The following is a 21,308-nucleotide window of genomic DNA, read 5'->3' as shown; positions in this document are numbered from 1 at the left end:
TATTGACGGGTAACACATTTTGCCATTGGTACTAATTAACGGACGTTAAGAATTTGTTTAATTTCTGTGAATTCGTACCCGATGACCAAACATGTTAGCACCAAGGACCAAATGTGTTAACCTCAATGTAATTTCTCATACATATGACCAAATCTACAAAACATATACATCCAACTCAACTGGTTGATTTCATGGTTTGAAACACATTGTTTTAAACAAAGGTTGCTTGTTTACTCAATTGATCCATGTATTTTATGAAAGATAAACATATCTTTTTACAGAACTTGAAATGAAAATCAGATAGATATAAAGGTGGGCATCATCCATTTGTGGCTTTGCCATTTAATTTGTGTCTACTGTTTGCAAAACATCTACTTGATGTTACTAGTCTTTAACATATAAATGATACACAAAAAACATTGATGATCCATTTTGACCTCTTACCCAACTAGATGTCACCTCTAGATAAAATGCGGTTAGAATCCCCTGTTTAAGTTTATCATTTAAGCCTTCAATCGTCCATACATGTTCATATAAATGATTTAATTAACTTTTTAAACTTAATCAGCTGCCTAATAATCAGAGATTTTTATTTCGCCGTAACTTCTACAAAATTTGTGTCCATAATTTCTCGTGTAAAAATAAAGTTATATGTAACTATGTATTTTCTCCATGACCGGGGCCGGGAGTGGTGGCATTGCCTGTAGATCTGTATCAGTTGCTTGTAAAACATTTCTAACTGTCATCCGAGGTTGTTTCTTGCCAATTTTTCTAGAAGTAACACCGGACATTGCATCAGCATTCGATGAGTTATTTGTAACCTCGTTAGATGACAATAAGGCGTCCTTGTATAGGCTTGTTTGTACATCCGAAATTAAAGAACTAAAAACACCAGCCTCCTTTAATCCTTGTATAATAACCTATTAACAAGTTAATTAGATAAAATGTTAGTTTAAATAAATTGGATCAAACGGGCCGAAATTCGTTCAAATTTTTTAACAAATAAAGTCTCATAAATCATATTTTTTGAATAAACAATCACTATTCACTAATAAAACAATACATGCTTTAATCATATTTGACACTAATTATTTATAAGAAAAATGAGAGAAAATACTTTCATGCTACTTTAAAATTAAACCCTTTACTGAAATTTACCTGTTTTAACATGTTACCCAACCAGCCCATTTTACCACCTCATGTGTGTGCGAATGTTGGAAATTGTACTTATTTACCATAGGAGCGTAAATGCGAATTAAAATTCCCTTTTTCATGAGCTTCTTAATTAGATCTTTGTCGGTCCATACAACATGCTCGCGATACCTGATGATAAAAACATTATTATGTTAACTAAGTTTCTACTTTCGACCATAAGGATGTTTTTTGACATTTAACTAGCAGACTAGTAGTCAAACGTAATGCTAATTTTGTAATTTGTATATAAAATACCATTTTTTACATTTCTCTTGTACTTAATATATCTTTTGATATAATTATGAATGCTCATCAAAAATAAAAAAAAAAACCGCATCGCACATGAAACTAATTTGGTTTGACTTCAGAAAGTCAAACAACAACTATTCTGAAACTAGTCCTAATAAGTTGAAATAATTAAGAAAAAATAAACCAATATTTTTTACCATTTCAGCATCTCCTCTTGTGATGCAGTTGAAGCAATAATAAAAGCCTGCAGCACTCATAGGAATTAGTTTATAGCATATAATATATTTTAAAAATAAAATTTAAATGAATACTAACAGCTCTGTCAAAATCCAACATGAAGCATCTTTTAACCTCTTCTTTAGTAGGCTTACATCCGCAACGATTACGCCTTGATGTCAAATCTGAAAACTTCGTGTAGGTGTAATGCAGAACCGCAGCATCATCAAGTTTAATCTCTCTAAATACACATATTTAAGTAAGTTACTAATAATATAAGTAATTAAGGATGATTAAGAGGAGGCAACATATGCGAGGCAAGTAACGGGTTAAAACAATTACCCAACCACAGGGGTAAAACCGTCCTTTTCCTTTACAACAGGGCCATGAAAGGGGTAAAACCATCATTTTCCTCTTGGCGGGTTGACGCGAACAAGACCCGTTTGACCCAAATTCATTTAGATTTATTTTTCTTTTATGTTATAGTACTTTAAATTTACATTTTTACAACAAACGTTACAAATTTATATAAAACAATTACATTTTAATAATAAAATCTATTGTCAATTTCCTTTTTAGTTTTAAATGATGGTATGATACCAAACAATTTAATTTAATACATAAAACACATTTTAAAAAATTAAAAGGGTTAAACGGGTCAACCCATGAACCCGCCGGGTTGACCCAAAGACTACCCATTTAGCTAAACAGGTTCTCGGGTTCGACTAGAAACTGACCCAAACCCGCTTATACCAAAACCAGACGGTCCAAGCCAATGAATTTTGTGTTAGGTACCCATCGTGTCTGAAATTCACACACCCTACTCAAAATAACCACTTCAAAGTCAATTTGTTATAAAAACGAGAACATTTCATACTTTGGAGTTTTCTTATAATTATTCCATCTATGTGCACCGTTTGGACGCAAATGTTGTTGAACACGAGCAGCCGATTTTCCATTTCCATAAGTTAAAAAGTAATTTGGGTTACCACGAGTTGATTCTTTGTAATTTCCAAAATATGTTTCCCTCATAAGATGATCAAAGTTCTTTTTGAACATTGAAACCTACATAAAGCAATACATGATCAGGCATTTCATGTATCTTTAACTTTAATTATTTTCATCATAAGATATAAATGTATAATGGACTAATACCTCACTAAAAGGTTCTTGTATATCGTCTCGTTCAATGCTACTCTCCTAAACGAAATATGAAAGTTTGAATTAAAAAAAATACTGAGTAAATTACACGAATGGTCCAATGTGATCATTTGTGTAATTTACTCAAAAAGAAAATGTACCCAAAAAAAAAAATGCCACACGGAAACTTACATAATTTGGAAAAACAACCAAATCAACATGTTCAGGGATGTTTGATAAAAGATTTCTAAGAGAGTATTCGCGAGCGCCAGCTGGATAAACTAACTCATCTGTATCCAGATGAATAATCCACTCTATATGAGCTTCCTTGAAAAAAATATTTGAAATCAATTGACAACATCAAGATTTCAAAGAGTTGTTTGTATGCATAGTGATATAGATTAAAGAACATAAATAGAAGAAACAAATTATACAAATGGTCCCTGTGGTATGTTCAGATTTCACATTTGTTCCTCAAGTATAAGAAAGTAGACCACTGGTCCAAACTTATATATAAACGTAACACAAGTGGTCCCTGTCATGGATGGAGATTAACTTTTTCTACTAAATTCATGTAAAACTACCAAAATAACCTTTATATTAATTAATGAGGATTTTAGTCATTTTATATAATTTAACAAAAAAGAGTTAACCTTCATCAATGTTAGGGGCAATTTGTGTTATATTTATACGTAACTTTGGATGGGCTATGTACTTTCTCATTCTTGTGGGCCAAAAGTGAAATCTGAACATATCACAAGAATAATTCGTGTAATTTTTCCTAAACATAAAGAAATTAGAAAATATCATACTTGTGCCATAACAATAGCCATTTCCATGTTAAGTGATTGTTTGACGAATAATTCATAGTTGCAAGGTTTGTAGAAGAAGTTTGACAGCCATGTCTCGTTCCATATGCGACTGTGGATTTTAAAATTGAGATAAATAAAACATATGTGAATCTTGGTTACTAGCTAATAAGTGATAGCTTTTAAAAATTATCTAAGATTTAGAAAAAAAAAAGAAGATTATAGGATTGGAACATTTAAAGTTGACTGACTTTAGAGAGACAAAAATTTTTTTGAAAAGTATGCATCGAATATTTTAATAGGACACTTGGGAAACTGGATTACTGTTTTATAAGTTTTCCCTAAAGAAATTCATAAATAAATGAAACAAAGCCAACCTCTTGGCTTGTTGTTCTTCAAGTTCTTTTGTTCTATGAATGAGCTTCACATTCTGAAATAAAATGGCCACAGGTTAATTATAAAATTACATTCTTTAGAGTTTAGAAAATCTGTAAGTTAAGGGACTAAAAGGAAATAGAAAAAAGCTAAGACTCACAGGAATAGACTCAAGAACTTTAGATACGGGTTGGCTTGCAGCATTTCCTTCCACAAACAAGAAGAAATTTGTAACACCAATAACTTTATGATAATATATCCATGGTAATATTTGCTCTAAACCCGCAGAAGTGCTTGAAGTTATGCATATCTGCCATTCAAATGGTGATCTTAATTGATTATATCTGTAGTTTAATAAATCAACATGTTCTACCTTTTAATAAAAATGAAATGCTGCCTTTAAAGGAACAAAACACACTTTCTAAACATCAATCATGCGCCATATGGGGTGTATGATACGGAAAAATGGTCATACAGGCCATATGCCAGACGAAAAATGGTCATACAGGTCGTATAACAGGAAAATCAAACGGCCCGTATGACATCTTTGACTGACAACAACCGACTGATTTAACCTGCATATAAGGGCCATAAGGGACGTATGACTGATGTGTAGACATGATTTAACATCATACAGTTCGTTAACATCATACGGCCCTAATGAGCATATGTCCCTAATGATCATACGCCCATGCAAACAACAAAGATATGACCATGGAATCATATGGCTCGTCCGTATGACCTTTTCCGTCAAATCATACTGTTGACATCTAACAACCCATACAACATCTAAAACTCTAATGATCATACGACCCATGTGACCACTGACAACATCAAAATGACCACTAACAATATCATACGAGCCGTATGACCATCACACTAAATTGTACGTAAACACCATGAATTCCCATGACAAACAATCCAAATTCCAAATCTAAAACACAATCAACACATGCAAACAGTCAATACCTTGGGTTCAAGATCAGATTCATAACTAAACCTCCAATCCCTAAAATACGGAAAAGAAACCGACCGCCTTTGTCCTAAAGCATCCACACAACTCGACGACGAACGGATGTAACCTTTAGCCGATGAGGTAACACTATCCATGCCTGAAAACTCAACCCGACTCAAAGCGGACCACCGGATCGCAGGATCGCCGAATTCGCCACGCCATTGGATGACAAATGCGAATGCTGCTAGAGAGATAGGGAGGAGTGTGAGTAGGAGTAAGAGCCTGGAGGTGAAAACATGAGAGGATAGAGTTAATGATGATGGAGATTGAATGTGTTTGATCGGTGGATATGTTCCTGCCATTGATATTGTGATACTTTTAGGGTATCATAAGCATGATGCTTGTGTTTTATGTTTTGTAGTGAAGATAATATTGTGGAACGTTTGAGTTAGTTTGTTGTTTTGAGTAGTTGTATAGTTGGTAGCTTGGCTAATGATAATAATAATAATAATAAAAAGACAAAACATCAAAACTAGTCATTTATGTTTATATGGTTTTTGAATGGTTGTTATTTCGCAAACTTAATAACAGAAAACATACCTTATGTTTAAAATTTGTTGCGCGGTTGGTCCTTTTCACTAACGAACGTTAAATTTATCAGTTAAAGCTCCTCATGTGCAATGCATATGAGGGTATTTTAGTCATTTTACTCCACTAATAAATTAAAACAGTATTAAAAATATAATCCTTTATTTCTCTCTCTCTTCACTTTTTATCTTCTTTCACTCTCTCTCTACACCACCACCGCCACAACCCACGACGACCACCGGATTACCATCACCTAAACACCATCCCCAACCAAACAGCCGACAGCCAAACTCCGTCACCCGCGTCTACAATTTTCATCACCGCCATCACACACCTCACCACCGTCTAGCCCGATGAAAGCAGCGACATCAAAGACGATGGCACTGAATCAAATCAGCTCGCCAGATACCATTCACCGAAAAATTGATTTTGTTGCTAGAGTGCTCGAAATGGTACTTGGTTTGCCTGGAATGCTTATGTAGGTCTCATTCTATCATTACCCTAAATTACTGTGTCTTGAAATTACCGTTTATCGCCGGAAAAAGTTGATGCTTGTAGTCGGAACCCTAGTCTTGGCCCGAAATTGCATCCTTATTACCTACCGCCGTCCTAGCCACCAGTACCACCTACCACCGCAACCACCACATCTGAGCCTTATTACCTACCGCCACCGCCTCTCTATCTTCTCTATCGGTAAAGATTGCTCCGATTATGTTAAATTGTTGTTGTAGATTAATTAGGTCTGGTGGATTTGGGTTCTTGGGTCGAGTTATAGATCCGTCAATGGTGGCAGTGGTTACTTATGGCAGATGCGGTGGTGGTGGAGGGTGATTTTGACAGTGGTGGAGTGGTTGGTAGGTGAAGGCGGTGATGGTGAAACTGTGGTGGTGAACGATGGTGTTGATAGTTGTGGCAAGTGGATGGTTGCAGATATATGGTGGCCGGAGATGATTTAGAGAGAGAGTATGGTGGTTGCCGGAGATGATTTAGAGAGAGAGTATGGTGGTTGCCGGAGATGATTTGTGGTGGCTGAAGTTGGTTATGGTGTAGAGGGAGAGAGGGATAAAGTGCAGGTTTTAGAGAGAGAGAGAGAGAGAGAGAGAGAGAGAGAGAGAGAGAAAATTTATCTTTAAATATTTTCACTTTAGCTCAAAGTTTGAGTTATCTACACAAATACTCCCTCAAGGAGTGAAAGACGAACTTACCCTCATGTGCTTTGCACATGAATGATTTTAACGAAAAAACTTAACTGGGTTAGGGTCAAAGTACGTAACGTGATATGGTTTTTAAGCATAAAGGATGTTTTCTGCTATTAAGTTTGCGAAAGGACAACCATTGAAAAAACGCACAAACATAAAGGACTAGTTTTGATGTTTTGTCAAATAATAATAATAATAATAATAATAATAATATTGAGATATATTTTGTTGAAACGGATCTGGCCATCCAAGTTAAAGCAAGTCGGGTGGTTTGAGATTCAAATCGTTTGGTTTTCATGGTTAAATTAAAGGTTCGGTTTTTAGTTAGAAGCTGGTCGTGCAAATTCAGTGTTGTAAAAATCTCAAGTCGCTAGTCAGACGGTGGGGCAGGGACTAGCAATTAATCGAGATTAATCGGATCGGACTTTAATGTATAATTTTCAATTTTATATATACAAACACACATTTTTATACGTAATTTTCAGTTTTATACATGCATGAACACATTTTGGCCGGAAGTTGGCTTGAATCTAGCTGGAAACCGCTGGTTTTTATTAAATCTCGCCGAAAACCGCTAATTTGGGTCGGAATCTCGCCGGAAACCGCTGATTTTGGTCAGAATCTCACTGGAAACTGTCGATTTTGGCCGGATTTGACCATTGACCGATTAGCTCAAAATTAATCAGTAAAGTGATCGAGGACTATCCGATTAATCAGGGATTAATCGACGCCTAGTCGAGATTTTTGCAACACCATGTAAATTGGATGGCTGACTAACATTTATTAGTTATTTCTTGAAATATGCAATTGGGTATATGTATGCATCTAATCATGAATTGTTTTTATTATTCATGAGTGACAATCATACCAGTTTGACATGGTGTTTCTCAACATTGTAGTTAGCTGTTTGATATAAAATTTGCCTAGACATAGGACAAATTGAAACGGCATGCTACTTAAATGCTTTAATTTAAACAATACGCTACTTCTTCATTGATTAATCATATAACTATTGATATGTGATTAAATTTTACCAAATTATTACAATTCGGGCTATGTGATTAAGAGTTGTATGAGTTTCATGAGAAAGTTGTTTGGATGCTATGTTTTCGTGTTTGGATTGAAGTTAGCAATCATATGTTGATTCAAGTCACAATTTTGGGCAGACAAAGAAAACATGTGTGATGCTCATAGATGATGGTATCATGGTTTAAGGGAGGTATTCATTGGATGTGTACTAGAAGAATGGTTAAAAATTACCCATATCGTGTACAAAATAAGTAATTTGAGCATCATTTCAATTACGAGTGATTGGATTTGAAACCGACCATTGGATCAAAATCCAAGATTGAATATTAACCGTCGGATAAGAAAATTGAATATTAGCCGTCCGAAAACAGTTACTATTTTTTTATAGCATGTTCCATAAAGGGGAGGTGGAGGACGGTTCATCGGGGTGTTAGGCGGGAACCCTTCCCACGTTCGTTCACTTGCTGCTTTAATTTCTATTTTTTTTTTAAATCTACAGAGGAAGATGAAGGGATTCAACAGATTTGTTTCTAGGGTTTCAACATCGCCTATTTCTCATTCCTGCGGTTATTTTTTCTGTCGGTTGCATTCAATTGAATCAGGCGACTTTACACAAACCTTCAATTCAATTGAACAATCCTTCTGTAGTTGTTGAAGGAGCCAAGGTAATACCTGTTTTATCAATACCTGTTTTTAGAATGTCTACTCCAACAGCCGAATCCCATTTCAATGTCCAGAAGCTCAACATAGAGCACAACAATCTTCGTACTTTGAGCCAAGGTACTACTTTTATTGTTTAAGTACATCTTAATTCATTCATTTTTAGCCAGCTTTATTCATTTGCATTTTTGATTACTCTCACTGTTCATTTTTGATATCATCCCATTGCCAAAATCAGGATGTTTTCATGAATACAGTGGCTACTTTTATTTTTATAGTGGTTCTTTTCATTTTTCCAATTAGATGTCACAAAGGAGTATAAGACGAGTAGACGACCCTTCAAATGTTCAACAAACAATGTGTCCCCACGCCACGACCGCTGCATATATCTTAAACAATTCTGAGCCCATGCGCGGCGCGTGAGATTTATATGCAAGCCTATTATTTTAAAAAATATTATAGTTCATATTTGATAATATTAGTATATTAAATAATATAGTTATAGTTATATATGATTATGATAAAACTAAGTAAACTAAATTATGTTATGTATATATATAATCAGGATGTAAGTTGTTAACACGCTTCAGAAATTAAGAACTGAACGGGCCATGCTTAGTTAAATGAGTTGAGCTCAGCTACACTCCTATAGTTCATCATCATTGTTTCCATTTGCCTGAGTGGTCTGTTACACTTTTTTTTCTTTTTTAATAATATTTATTATTTTTGCATTATAGGGCGGTTGTAGACGTTAAAGGAAGCTGCACCGATAAGCAACACCTCTGAGACTCCATTGATCAGGTTGCAGTTTAGGTGTCTGCTGACTAGGAATGGTGTTCTAGCTAACCCGGTAATAAATCCGTTTGCTCGAAGCCCGCCTTATGGTCCGGTTTCATATTACTTTAATTGTATATGTATTTGGGTCTGCTTGCTTAATTCTATATGTTATTTGGTCCGGTTTCATATTACTTTAATTCATATTACTTATGGAGTTGTGCTACCCCCTGCAGGCGTTGCAAACTCTCATCATATGGGCCCCACCATGGGCATGAGTATTGGTGTTTGCGGCTTGGTGCAAGAGCTTTGTGAACCCAAGTTGGTTATCAGCAGCAGCCACAACTGATCGAGTTAGACAATGAACTTTTGAAACGCTTATTGTATGAATTTTATTTTACGGGAACTTAAATGCAGTTATAGAAGCGTTTTATTTATGACAATGGAACTTACAATTTCATCTTCCATATTAATCAATCAGGCAAGCGCTGGTGGGCTTGGGCTATGGGCATTGTCTGCGATCACGGGTGCATTGGGTCGTCTTTTGCTATTGGGTTACCCTAGGTAGCTGGGCTTTATTCCTTGGTCATTCAAACAAGGTCATTCAATCAGTCAATTCATGTTGTTTCATCACTTTCATGCTTCACTTTTCTATCAACATTCTTTTAAAACTTAACATAAAAAATGTGTTATAGCTATAACAGAGTGGTTGTGCTGGCTTGGTAATTGGGCAGGGTGGCTGTTGTAGTGTTGGTGCTGGGGCACAACAAAGTTTTTATTTTGTGTTTTTTACTTAGAAAACCATCTTGATGTTAAAGAGTTAACACGATGAAAAAGATATAGATAAAAATAAAGAAAGAGGGATGGTTTCATTGTTAATAAAAGTGATTAGCTTTTATTTAACGTGATCAGTTTTCATTTGCATAGTTAACACATTTTATAATTTCTAAAACAAAGCATGTGTTAGGAGATTAGTTTGGTTGGTGATGGTCAAGCCTTTGGAAATGATTGGACACTCATTCATTTAGTAGATAATGCTCATGTTTCGCATATCAGTCCACTCATGTTGCCCAAATTCAAGGAATCTTGGATTCATTATAATTAACATTTTCCTATGAAAATGTTGCTTTTGGGTATCTAAATTACGGATTTTTATGATTTTTTTAATTTAAAAGTGTTGTTTGTTTGTCTGTTTGTTTTGTTATCATGTTATAGTTCATATTTTTGTTTGTTTATCATTATGTGGCTTTGGTATATCTAAAGGTGTTAAAATGTTTTAAGAACATGGAATCATTGGATTGCAACTGAAGGAGATACCCCGACCTAGATGCCAAGAAGGTATGCCATTTACATTCTGGATTCATATGAGTCTATTTTTATTTATTTATTTTTACTTAATTTGAGGAAGATGGTGAGCTAGTAACTAATTCTGTATCATTGTACATATGATTTGATATATAAATATATTTACACAGACAAAAATGTTGGAGGCATGGGAGACATTGGTAGGAGATACATATTGGATGTTTCTGTAAGACTATTTACACACAGTTTCAGTTTTTGTATGATGCCTGCTATTGAAGGAGCCAAGGTAATATTTTTTATTAGCGTGCTGGTTAACGGGTCAAATTTTTCCTGGTAACAGGGCATAATAATATGCTTTACTTACGGGCCAAACTTTCACGATAACGTGTAAAGGGTTGGTATTATTAACGGGTATAACCGTGTTTTCCAAGATCATGTCAAAAGGTTTTCATTAACAAGTAAAAATTAACCCGGAAATGGGTAATACATATAGTTTCTATTATTAACGGGTCAAAATCATCCTGATGACGTGTTAGAAATTTGGTATTCACGAGTCAATAGGTTTATAGATATGAGTTAAAATTAAACCGGAAACGGGAATATTTTTTATATTAACGGTAGTTATCCCAGTAACGTGTAAAGGTTTGATATTATTAACCGGTTATGTGTCAAAACCGTGTTTCTCAAGAACGGGTCAGAAGGTATTATTAATGGGTTATGTGTCGCAATCTTGGGGTTTTATAAATGAGTAAAAGTTAATATTTTTTAATTATCCCGGTAATATGTGAAGGTTTGGTATTATTAATGGGTTACGAGCCATAATGATATTCGTTATTAAAGGATCAAAATTTTCCTGGTAATATGTAAATGTTTGTATTATAAATGGGTTAGGTGTCGAAACCAGATTTGAATAAAGCATGCCCCAAAGATTGTTATCCGTTACCAGAAATTGATCTCAAGGTGGATTCGGTGGCACCATTTCGCCTTAAATGCTTCTTGGATGCGTATAAGGGGTACCATCAAATCCACATGGCTGTAGATGACCAGGACAAAACCGCCTTTCGGACGCCCGATGGCACATTTTGTTATAAAATGATGCCATTCGGACTTAAGAACGCGGGGTCCACGTACCAACGACTAATGGACAAAGAGTTTCACACCCAAATTGGGAGAAACTTGGAAGTCTATATGGATGATTTGGTCATCAAAAGCCCCGAGCCAGAGGCGATGTTGAAAGACATTGAAGAAACTTTCAACACGCTCAGAAAGATAAACATGAAGCTCAACCCGAGCAAGTGTTCATTTGGGGTGGAAGAAGGGAAGTTCTTGGGAGTCATTATTACTAAAGATGGCTTCAGAGCGAACCCTGAAAAGGTCGAAGCCATTGTCAAAATGGAATCACCTACCACCATAAAACAGGCTCAAACACTGAACGGACGACTAGTCGCGCTTAACCGCTTTTTGGCAAACCATGCGGATAGGTCGTTCCCTTTTGTGTCAACGCTAAGAAATTGTTTAAAGAAAACGCACTTCCGCTGGACACCAGAAGCGGAAGCAGCTTTTCAGGAGATTCGATCACGCCTGATCGAACTCCCAACACTCACAGCACCACAAGCGGGGGAGGAGTTAATCCTATACCTCTCCGCAACAGATAGAGCAACCGGGGCAGTCCTGCTTGTAGAACGAAAAGGGATCCAGATGCCAATCTATTATGTTAGCCGCGTGCTGGCAGACGCGGAAACCCGGTACTCTACCCTGGAAAAACTAGTCTTGGCACTTATACACGCTTCACGCAGGTTGAGACGATATTTCCAGGGTCACCCAATCACCATTCTCACCAACTTCAAACTCTCAAATGTTCTGGGCAAACCCGAGTTATCGGGACGTCTAGCCAAATGGGCAATTGAATTGGGAGAATATGCGATTCAATACAAGCCGAGACCAGCCATTAAAGGCCAGGTCCTGGCCGATTTTATTGCAGAAGTCCCCGCTTCACGGGAGAAAGAGTGCCAGGAGGAGGTTCAACCCTCCCCAGCACATGAAATCGATGAGATCTGGCGACTCTATACTGATGGAGCAGCTAGTAACGAGGGTTCAGGCGCAGGGTTAAAATTAACAAATCCAGCAGGCCAGGAATATACTTATGCTATTCGGCTGGATTTTCCAAGTACAAATAACGAAGCTGAATATGAAGCATTCCTGGCCGGATTGAGGATTGCGCGTAAAATGGGTGTAAAAAATTTGGAAGCCCATGTAGATTCCATGCTAGTGGCAAACCAAATAAACGGGACGTACACGGCTGTGAACGACACAATGGCCCTGTACCTTGCCCAGGCCAAAGCCATCATGCGCGATTTTAATGATTGTAAAGTGATACACGTCAAGCGCAGCGAAAACAAATCCGCGGATGCGTTAAGCAAGCTTGCATCACTGGCCTTCACCCACTTGGGAAAGGACATCCGCGTTGAACTCCTCGAAACACCATCAGTCCCGCACAAGGAAATTTGTGTCATCCAAACCGGTACAGAAACATGGATGACCCCAATAATAAAATACCTTGAAGCAGGAACGTTACCAGAGTCAAAGTCACAGGCAAGAAAACTACGCTGTAAAGCACTGAATTATCAGCTGATCAATGACACCCTTTACAGACGTAACTTTCTTGGCCCATTGTTAAGATGCGTGGACAACCAAGATGCTGACTACCTCCTAAGGGAGGTTCACGAAGGCATCTGTGGAGTACACGCAGGCCCCCGCGCTGTGGTAGCCAAGCTAAACAACGCGGGATACTTTTGGCCGGGGATGCATATGGACGCGTTGGCATACATCAGAAAATGCAGATCTTGCCAGCTTTACGCACCCAACACGCATCGCCCGAAAAATGAACTTGTTCCTGTCACTTCCTCGTGGCCATTTCAGAAGTGGGCCATTGACGTGACAGGCCCATTTCCTACAGCAGCTGGGAATGTTCAGTTCCTAGTGGTAGCCATTGACTACTTCACCAAGTGGATAGAAGCGAAACCTTTAGCCCAAACAACCGCCAAGCATATCAAAAAATTTATTTGGGAATTTATTATTTGTCGTTTTGGACTTCCACAGAATTTGGTAAGCGATAATGGCACCAACTTTGCTGACAAGAAGCTACAGCAGTGGCTGAAAGAACTTCAAATCACCCACACCTTTACCTCAGTGGCACACCCGCAAGGTAATGGTGAGGTGGAAAGAGCAAACAAGAGCATCGTCGAAGGCATAAAGAAAAGACTCTTGGAACATAGAGCCGGTTGGGTGGACGAGCTTCCACACGTCCTTTGGGCAAACAGAACGCTGAAGAAGACCAGTACGGGAGAAACCCCGTTCAGTCTCACTTATGGCACTGAAGCCATGATCCCGGTCGAAATCGGTTTACCCTCACCAAGGGTCTTAATCCAACCAGAAGACAACGATGCGGAAAGACGGTTAGACCTTATGCTAACCGAAGAGCGCAGAGACTTAGCCGCCGTGCGTGAAGAAAATTACAAACGACAAATGCAAAAATACTACAACACGCGGGTAAAACTCTGCAACTTCATTAAAGGAGACTACATACTGCGTAACAACGAGGCTTCGAACCAACAACGCCCAGGAAAGTTAGCCCCGATTTGGGAAGGGCCATACGTTATCAAAGAAGTTCTGGGAAAGGGCGCATACCGGCTCGAAAGGCTCGATGGCACTCCCATCCCTAGAACATGGAATGGAGCTCAATTACGCAAATGTTATATGTAGATCAATTCCAACTTGTAAAGATAAGGCCTAGAGCCACTTCTAATGGAAATGATTCTCCTTTCATGATGTATTGATAGCTTGTAACCTATGAACTTCCCTTACGGGAAGAAGTAGTTGCGTGTGGAAGGCGGCAAAACCCGCATAAACACAACGCTAAAATGTTAAGTTCTAAGGAAAACCTACACGCAGGTCAGATGTAGGTAAAGTTTAGCCATCCTTGAAGTGCACGTGACGGTCTTACCCGCACAATCACAAACAAGGAAGCAAAACTTTAACTTACCATCTACCACGTTAAAAGGTTAACTTATGAACACTTAGAAAGTTCTAAGGAAAACCTACACGCAGGTCAGATATAGGTAGAAGTTTAGCCATCCTTGAAGTGCAAGTGACGGTCTTACCCGCACAATCACAAACAAGGAAGCAAAACTTTAACCTACCATCTACCACGTTAAAAGGTTAACTTACGAACACTTAAAAAAGGATAGGAAAAACCTAGACGCGGTCAGATGAAGGTAAAAGTTCAGCCATCCTACCAAGTGCAAGTGACGGTTATACCCGCACAATCACGAAAGAGGAAGCAAAACTTTAACCCGTCATCAACCACGTTCACAGGTTAACTTATTCTAAACACTTGGAAAATTGCTAATTTAAACTAAGTACGCAAGTCATAAGTTTATAAAGCAAAGAATCCAATCGTATATTTCAATGATATATTACAACAGTGGCCGGGTAATCACCCGCCTAAAAGAAATCTATACAAAGCTAAGTCTATCCTAGCAGTGGGAAGGGATCAGGATCAGGCTTCCGGGCCACCTCCGCTTGGACCAGCACCGTCAGAGCGCGGCTGTCCAAGGAAAGTCTTAAGGATATTTAGCCCATCATCAGCAGCAGCAGCTTCATTCACCTTCTCCACCACCGGATGCGGGAAGGCAGCGTACTGATTCACTGCTTGGTCATAAGCAGCTGCAGTATTAACATTGAATAAAGGGAAGTTGGAGGGCGGAAAGCCTCTCTCAGCAAACCCTAGACCAAGCAGGAAGCCAGTCTTCTCCCCATCCTCATGAGAAGCGTTGAGGGCTGCGCTCATCGCATCGTCGTAAGAGGTCTCTGAAAGGACCCGACGCACAACCTACAAAAGAAAATTACAAGTTAGAACATTTTTTTTATTATAAGCGGAAAGCGTAAAGAAAAAGATAAAGATACCTGAGGCAACGCTTCTCGAAGCAGCCATTGGAGGGTAGCTTGACTTTCTTTGTAAGCACGTTCGGCTCCGCTTTTATCAAGGTTGGCAAGTTGAACTTCCTTGGCGGCAGCCTCTTCGACGCTTTTGAGTTTCCTTTCAGTACGGTCAAGCACCCCCCTCTGGTCAAGGATCTCCTGCAGCTTCTTAGCATCTTCCATTGCCAAGGCGTCATGAGCATGCTGAAGAGCCTTTAATTTGCATTTAAGCTGCTCATTCTCTTCGCGAAGCGGTTCAGCAACAGCTTCAGCCTTGGCAGCCCTCTCAGTTGAGTTTCGCGCAGTCTCCTTGGCCAGCCGAAGCTGTTCATTCACAGCTTGGGCAGCCTTGGAGCGGGCCTCGAGTCGCGCCTGGACTTCAACCTCGAGGGCCTTAAATGCCTTCTCCTTCTCGGCGGCGGCAGCGGCCAACTGCCGGTTCTCCTCCCGAAGAGCCCGCGCTTCAGATACGTCTTTGGCGCGAGCTGCTTTTAACTTGTCGTTTTCACGACAAAGCAGCTCGACGCGGGGCTGCATCCGGGCCTGGAGAACCCGAAGCTCATTGGTTAGCCTACCCTCCTGGTAGCTAGCCATGGCTTCCCCCAACGCACCATGAGGAGCAGCGTGGCGAGCCCAGTCCACGCACTCCACAGGGGTGCGAAGGGTTGTTCCTCGGCGTATGTTCCATCTTGGAACATACACTTCATTGGAATCCGACACTGCAAAAGAAACAAAGGCAGTTAGGAAAAGATGATAAAAATATACAAGGGAAAAAGAACCCTACGTACCTGTAGGGTCAATAACAAGCCGATAGCCGCCAAACCCATCACCTGAACCTAAAGGAAATCCATCCAACAGGTCAGGCAGACGGGAAGGTGGCATAGATCGGCGGGAAACCCGTCGCGTACCTGATGGTCCGGCCGTCGGTGCCGGGGGCGCAGGCATAGTGGCGGCCGCTGTGGTTGCCATTGTTGGCGCCGCCTCCTCAGCAGCAGTAACCGCCGGCTCCGTGAAAGATGCTGTAAAAATTGCACTCACGGCCGGCGGAGACATCTTCTCAGCTGGAACAGCCTCAGGAAGGCTGGAACCGGCGGAAGCAGGCTCAGACGCCTGGGTCGACGCCTCAGGAAGGCTGACCGAGCCTACCGTCATTGGCGGGGGAATACTTGCTCCAAATCCACCCTGGAATGCGTCAACATCCACACCTGCACAAATAAGTGTTAGAAGAATTTATTTGAAACAACAAATCCAGACAAGAATTATGGTGGTACTTACGGGGTTTCTTGAGCTTGAACACACGGACGATCGGGGGCGAACCCGATGGAGCCGGCCTCTTGACGCCGGTAACCGTCGTCGTCGCTGCCTCCCCGGAGGTAACAGCTATAGCCTCCGGAGCGGTGGTCTCCTCACCACCGGGCTTCCCCGCCACCTCTGCACTATCTGACTCAGAGTCAGATAGGACTACTGGGTCGGCCGTAGAGGCCACCTTCTCCTTGCCTTTCCCGACGGCAGCCTTTTTCTTCCGCACCAGCGGAGGACCTTCTGCGGATTCCTCAGAAGAAGAAATGTCAACTCCAGCAACAGGCACAGCATTGAGGGGTTCAGGGTAGAAGATAGGCTTACCTGGCCGTCGGTGGCTCAGGATCTCTTGGCCCGGCGGGTATACCTCCACGAACCGACCCGCGGTCTGCTCTAAGATGGGCAACTCGTTCTCATCCAGAGCACGAGTACCCATCCGCGCGGGACCATCTTCCTCCCGCGGGTTCAGGAGCGACTGAAGATCGTTCCCCTCTGAAATCAACAAGAAAGTTAGAAAAAATCGAAGTCAACAAAAAGAAACAAGACGTACCATAAGGGACAGAGTTCGAACCATATTCGAGGACGATCGGAACCTTATCCGCATTCGCCGCCTTCCACACCCGGCTCATCCCCAGCATCACCATCGCCGACTCCGGAAAACGGAAAACCGGGGACTGGACCCGGGATATCTTCGAGAACCATTCCGCCTCCTCGTAGTTGGGGGCGGGAAGGTTCGGAAGCGCCTGGCCATTCTTGAACTTCATGGCGATGGGGATGGCGCGAGCGGATATGAAGAAGAACTCTCTTCTCCATGAGCGAAGACTCCGCTCGGTGGTACAAATCTTTAAACCCTTGATACGGGTTGTAAGAGTGTACCACCCCTGGATGCACCTCCAAGTATAGAAGGTCATCAGGCGGTCAACGAGGGGCTCAAGGCCCAGTATCCGGCACACCCACTCAAAGTGCCGGACCTTGGCAATGGCCATGGGGTGCACCTCTGTCAGGTGCACACCGTGCCTCTCCAAGACACGGTACACAAACTTTGTCAACGGAAACCTAAGGTTCCCGTAGACAAAGAATGCAGCATAAACCCCGATCTTGCCACTAGGGGCATCGTACACAGTATGGTGGGGTTCAGGAAACTCAGGCTCGAGAGACTCGAGCATGAACTTCCTGACGATATACTGGTACAGATCGACAGGAAGAGAACACTGGCATTCGCCAGCAGTCTTCTGATCATCAGCATCATGAGAAGACATGGTGGAAGAAAGAAGAGATTTCAGAGTAATACTTTACTGAACAAGAGGAAAATTCGCAGGAAATTACTTGAGAAGAAGAGATGAAAGTGAAAAGTGTGAATTGCAAATAACCCTCTCCCCCTTTATATAGTAATCGCAATTAATGCGATGAATTTAATGCGGAAGAGAGAGAAATCAAAGGTGCAATGAAACTATGACGCGTGGCAAAAGCAAGCTGGCAACAGCTGTCAAAAGGACGTGTGCCAGAGATTTCACGGCTACGCGCCCGAAATCCCGTGCCCACGCGCCTGAAAAAACAACTGGAATGACCACATAATGTCATGTCGCCATAACTTCTGGCACGTTCTGACACAGCCAGAAGTAACCGTAGCACGACGTTTGAGGTACTGGGTTGTTCTTATCCATCCACCAACTCTTCAAATTTCAAAATTTAAAATTTGAAGACTAAGGTTCAAAAAAGTAAGCGGGAAAATACCCCTTACCTTGGCAAACAAGTAACCATAAGCCGGGTGTGGGTACAGTGTAAAGGCAAAACCCTTCACATACCTAACACCCGCAGGGAATTGAAGCCAAAATATTCCTCGGCAACCAAGTAAACCATAAGACGGGTACGGGTACAGTGTAAAGGCAAAACCCTTCACATACCTAGCACCCGCAGGGAATGGACGCCAGGAATACCTTGGAAGTAAAGTAACCGTAAGACGGATGCGGGTACAGTGTAAAGGCAAAACCCTTCACATACCTAGCACCCGCTGAGAATTGAAACCAGGAAGGATCTTCTGGGCAATGCTTGTGGAAACGGAAATAACATCCCCGCATAGCGGGAACATCGAGAACTACGTTGTTTGAGGCTCCATGATGGAATTGGTGGTTTAAACATAATTGATCACTATGTTCAAAAACTACCAGAACCACAGGGAGAATCCGCACAACTAAGACTCAATGCTCCTGACTTGCGAGGAGGTTACAGACCTACCCGCATCGTACCCAAAGACCAAGCAGGAAACTCGGGAATTTCTGCAAGTGACAAGGACTTCCACGGGAAGAACCCCCATGGAAAACCTTACAAAAACCCCTTTTCAAAACCCTTTGCTTAAGTCCAAAAGTTCACCTCACTTTATTAGACATTCGTGAGAAGAACATTGGACTGGGGGGACTTGAAGAGGTAGGTCCCAGCAGGGCTCAGTTGGTCCCGCATGACTCACCTTAAACAGGGATGTCTGCGCAAAGACCATCTACTCCCACAGGACCCACCATGCTCAGAAAAGCCTACGCGCAGTATGCAAGCTGCATACGCAGGGAAAGCCTCCCAATGGTAAAGTAACCCGCCTGTTCCCGCAGTTGCGGATACAAGCCATCAGGGAAGGCTACCCGCACAGCATGGCTACACGCATAAGGCTTAACGCAAATACAGTGTCACCTGAAAGAATGAGCCAAGGCGGGAGGGGGAAAACTCCCGCCAAAATGGGCCAGTCCGTATAATGGAGGATCTTTTGCGTGATACCTGACGAGGTAAAGACAAAAGATCTGACCAAGAATGCGACAGCTCACTGACAGCAGCGTGGCAGACAGCACGCCACAGCACTGTGACCAATAGCCGCCGCCTGCCCACCAACTCCTGCCAGACCACGTGCCTAGCCTGCAGTTGGTAGAAGACGAAGAGTGCACGGCACGCCTGCTCTGTGTCAGCCGCTACCTATCCACCACTCACAGGCAGGGCACGTGCATAGGTTACAGTTGGTAGCGTGTTGGGCCGGCTAAACCCCTTGGAAACCCACCTTCGGCTATAAAAGACAGCAAATGGTATTATCATTTCATCATCTACTATCTCGTATAACTTACTTGATAATTGCTCTAATAGTATTCATATACTTTTATATTTAAAGAGCAATATAGACTGATTCTCACGCCGGAGAGTGGTCACAAGGAGGAACCCCCCCCCCTTCTCAGTGACGAGCTTACGGTGTCTGTTTTGCAGGTTCCCTGAAGTACAACTTACTCTGCTGGACCTAACCTTCGAGGGAAACATTACTTAGCCCCCAGATTATCCATAATCTGCCCGGGGTCACTTAGTGTTTCTTCAGAGCCATAATGATATTCGTTATTAAAGGATCAAAATTTTCCTGGTAATATGTAAATGTTTGTATTATAAATGGGTTAGGTGTCGAAACCATGTTTTCCAAGAACGGGTCAAAAGGTTATATTAACGAGTAAAATTTAACCCAGAAACGGGTAATTTTCTTTTTATTGTTAACGGGGTTAAATTATCCCGGTAACGGGTTAGAACTTAAAAAAATCAATGGTGTTGACAGACCGAATAAACAAGCTAAGTAAAATTCTTTAGTTCTTTTGGCCACAATGTTGTTTCGTATTTTTCCAAATTATAGTCGTTTTTTAAATTTTTATTAATAGAGTGTAACAAACTCAATATCAAGCCTGGCTGTTTAAAGTATTTTAACTTTTGATCTGGGCCCTTTAAAGTCAATTAACAGTTTTTTAATAAACTGTTTAACAGTCGAAATCAACAAATTCACGTTTCACGGTGAACGTCCTGTTACTCGTCGCTTGATTCCAGAGCTCCATCTGTCAACCGGTTCATTTTCTGGTTTGTTAACAGAGTTACCTGAGGCTTTGAGTTGGAGTTTGTTGCTGAAGTGGTGTCTATGTTGTGTTCTCTAAGTTTGCAGTTTAATTTTTGTTTATGTACGTTTCTGTGCATCTAGGATTCTAGGTTGTAACTGACTATGGGGCTGCTAGACCTTCTTATAGTTAAAGAATGTATTAGTGTAATGCAAGTTAACACTATGGGGCTGTTTATGTAATGTAAGTTTAACACTTATGTTAGTTAAGAACATTTGCAGATTGTATAGTTACCTATACACATCTTCACCAGATTTTTACTAATACACATCAGCATTTTTCTTCAAAAATACATATATTAACATCTGGCATTTTGGCTCATTCATGATACTGAATTAATGTAGTTGTCGTATTCCCGCATTAATGTTTCCGTCCACCGGACGGGTAAAGTATTAGTTCGATTAGTGCGTAAATTGATTTGAGCAATTCTTATAAATTAGTTAGTGTAATATTTTGACTATGTTTCACAAATGTGATTCTTACAAGTTAAACACACATTTGAGTGTATTGTCGCATGCCATAGTTGAAGATGGTTGCGGCTAATCGGTAAAGGAAATGAGTGTTGCTTTTGACACCCTAGTCTACAACACTCATCCTAGTAAATAATAAAGGAAAAGAAATAATAGAATTACTCTTT

General features: G+C 40.7%; 1 protein-coding gene across 2 annotated transcripts; it reads right to left on the bottom strand.

Annotated features, from left to right (window-relative positions):
- Positions 1 to 647: 647 nt before the first annotated feature.
- On the bottom strand, positions 648 to 5,300 carry LOC143634146 (glycosyltransferase-like At2g41451). 2 transcript variants are annotated; one of them, XM_077102303.1, is made up of 11 exons: positions 4,953 to 5,300; positions 4,144 to 4,293; positions 3,986 to 4,038; positions 3,612 to 3,720; positions 2,992 to 3,126; positions 2,815 to 2,859; positions 2,537 to 2,724; positions 1,759 to 1,900; positions 1,641 to 1,687; positions 1,236 to 1,323; positions 648 to 920 (listed from the first exon to the last, which is right to left on the bottom strand). In XM_077102303.1, the coding sequence occupies exons 1-11, from the start codon at positions 5,298 to 5,300 to the stop codon at positions 648 to 650; spliced, it is 1,578 nt and encodes a 525-aa protein (XP_076958418.1). The 2 variants fall into 2 exon arrangements, 1 of the variants encoding a protein (XP_076958418.1); XR_013153805.1 differs by lacking the exons at positions 1,236 to 1,323; positions 2,537 to 2,724; positions 2,815 to 2,859; ... (3 more) ...; positions 4,144 to 4,293; positions 4,953 to 5,300 and having other exon boundaries at positions 869 to 920; positions 1,759 to 1,976.
- Positions 5,301 to 21,308: the final 16,008 nt, after the last annotated feature.

Source organism: Bidens hawaiensis, unplaced genomic scaffold (assembly GCF_021521415.1).
Source record: "Bidens hawaiensis isolate Kalapana, Puna unplaced genomic scaffold, B.hawaiensis_p1.1 tig00007028_1, whole genome shotgun sequence".
NCBI lineage: Eukaryota > Viridiplantae > Streptophyta > Magnoliopsida > Asterales > Asteraceae > Bidens > Bidens hawaiensis.
Note: the sequence above shows the minus strand (reverse complement) of the source record. Positions and strands in the feature narration are given on the sequence as shown.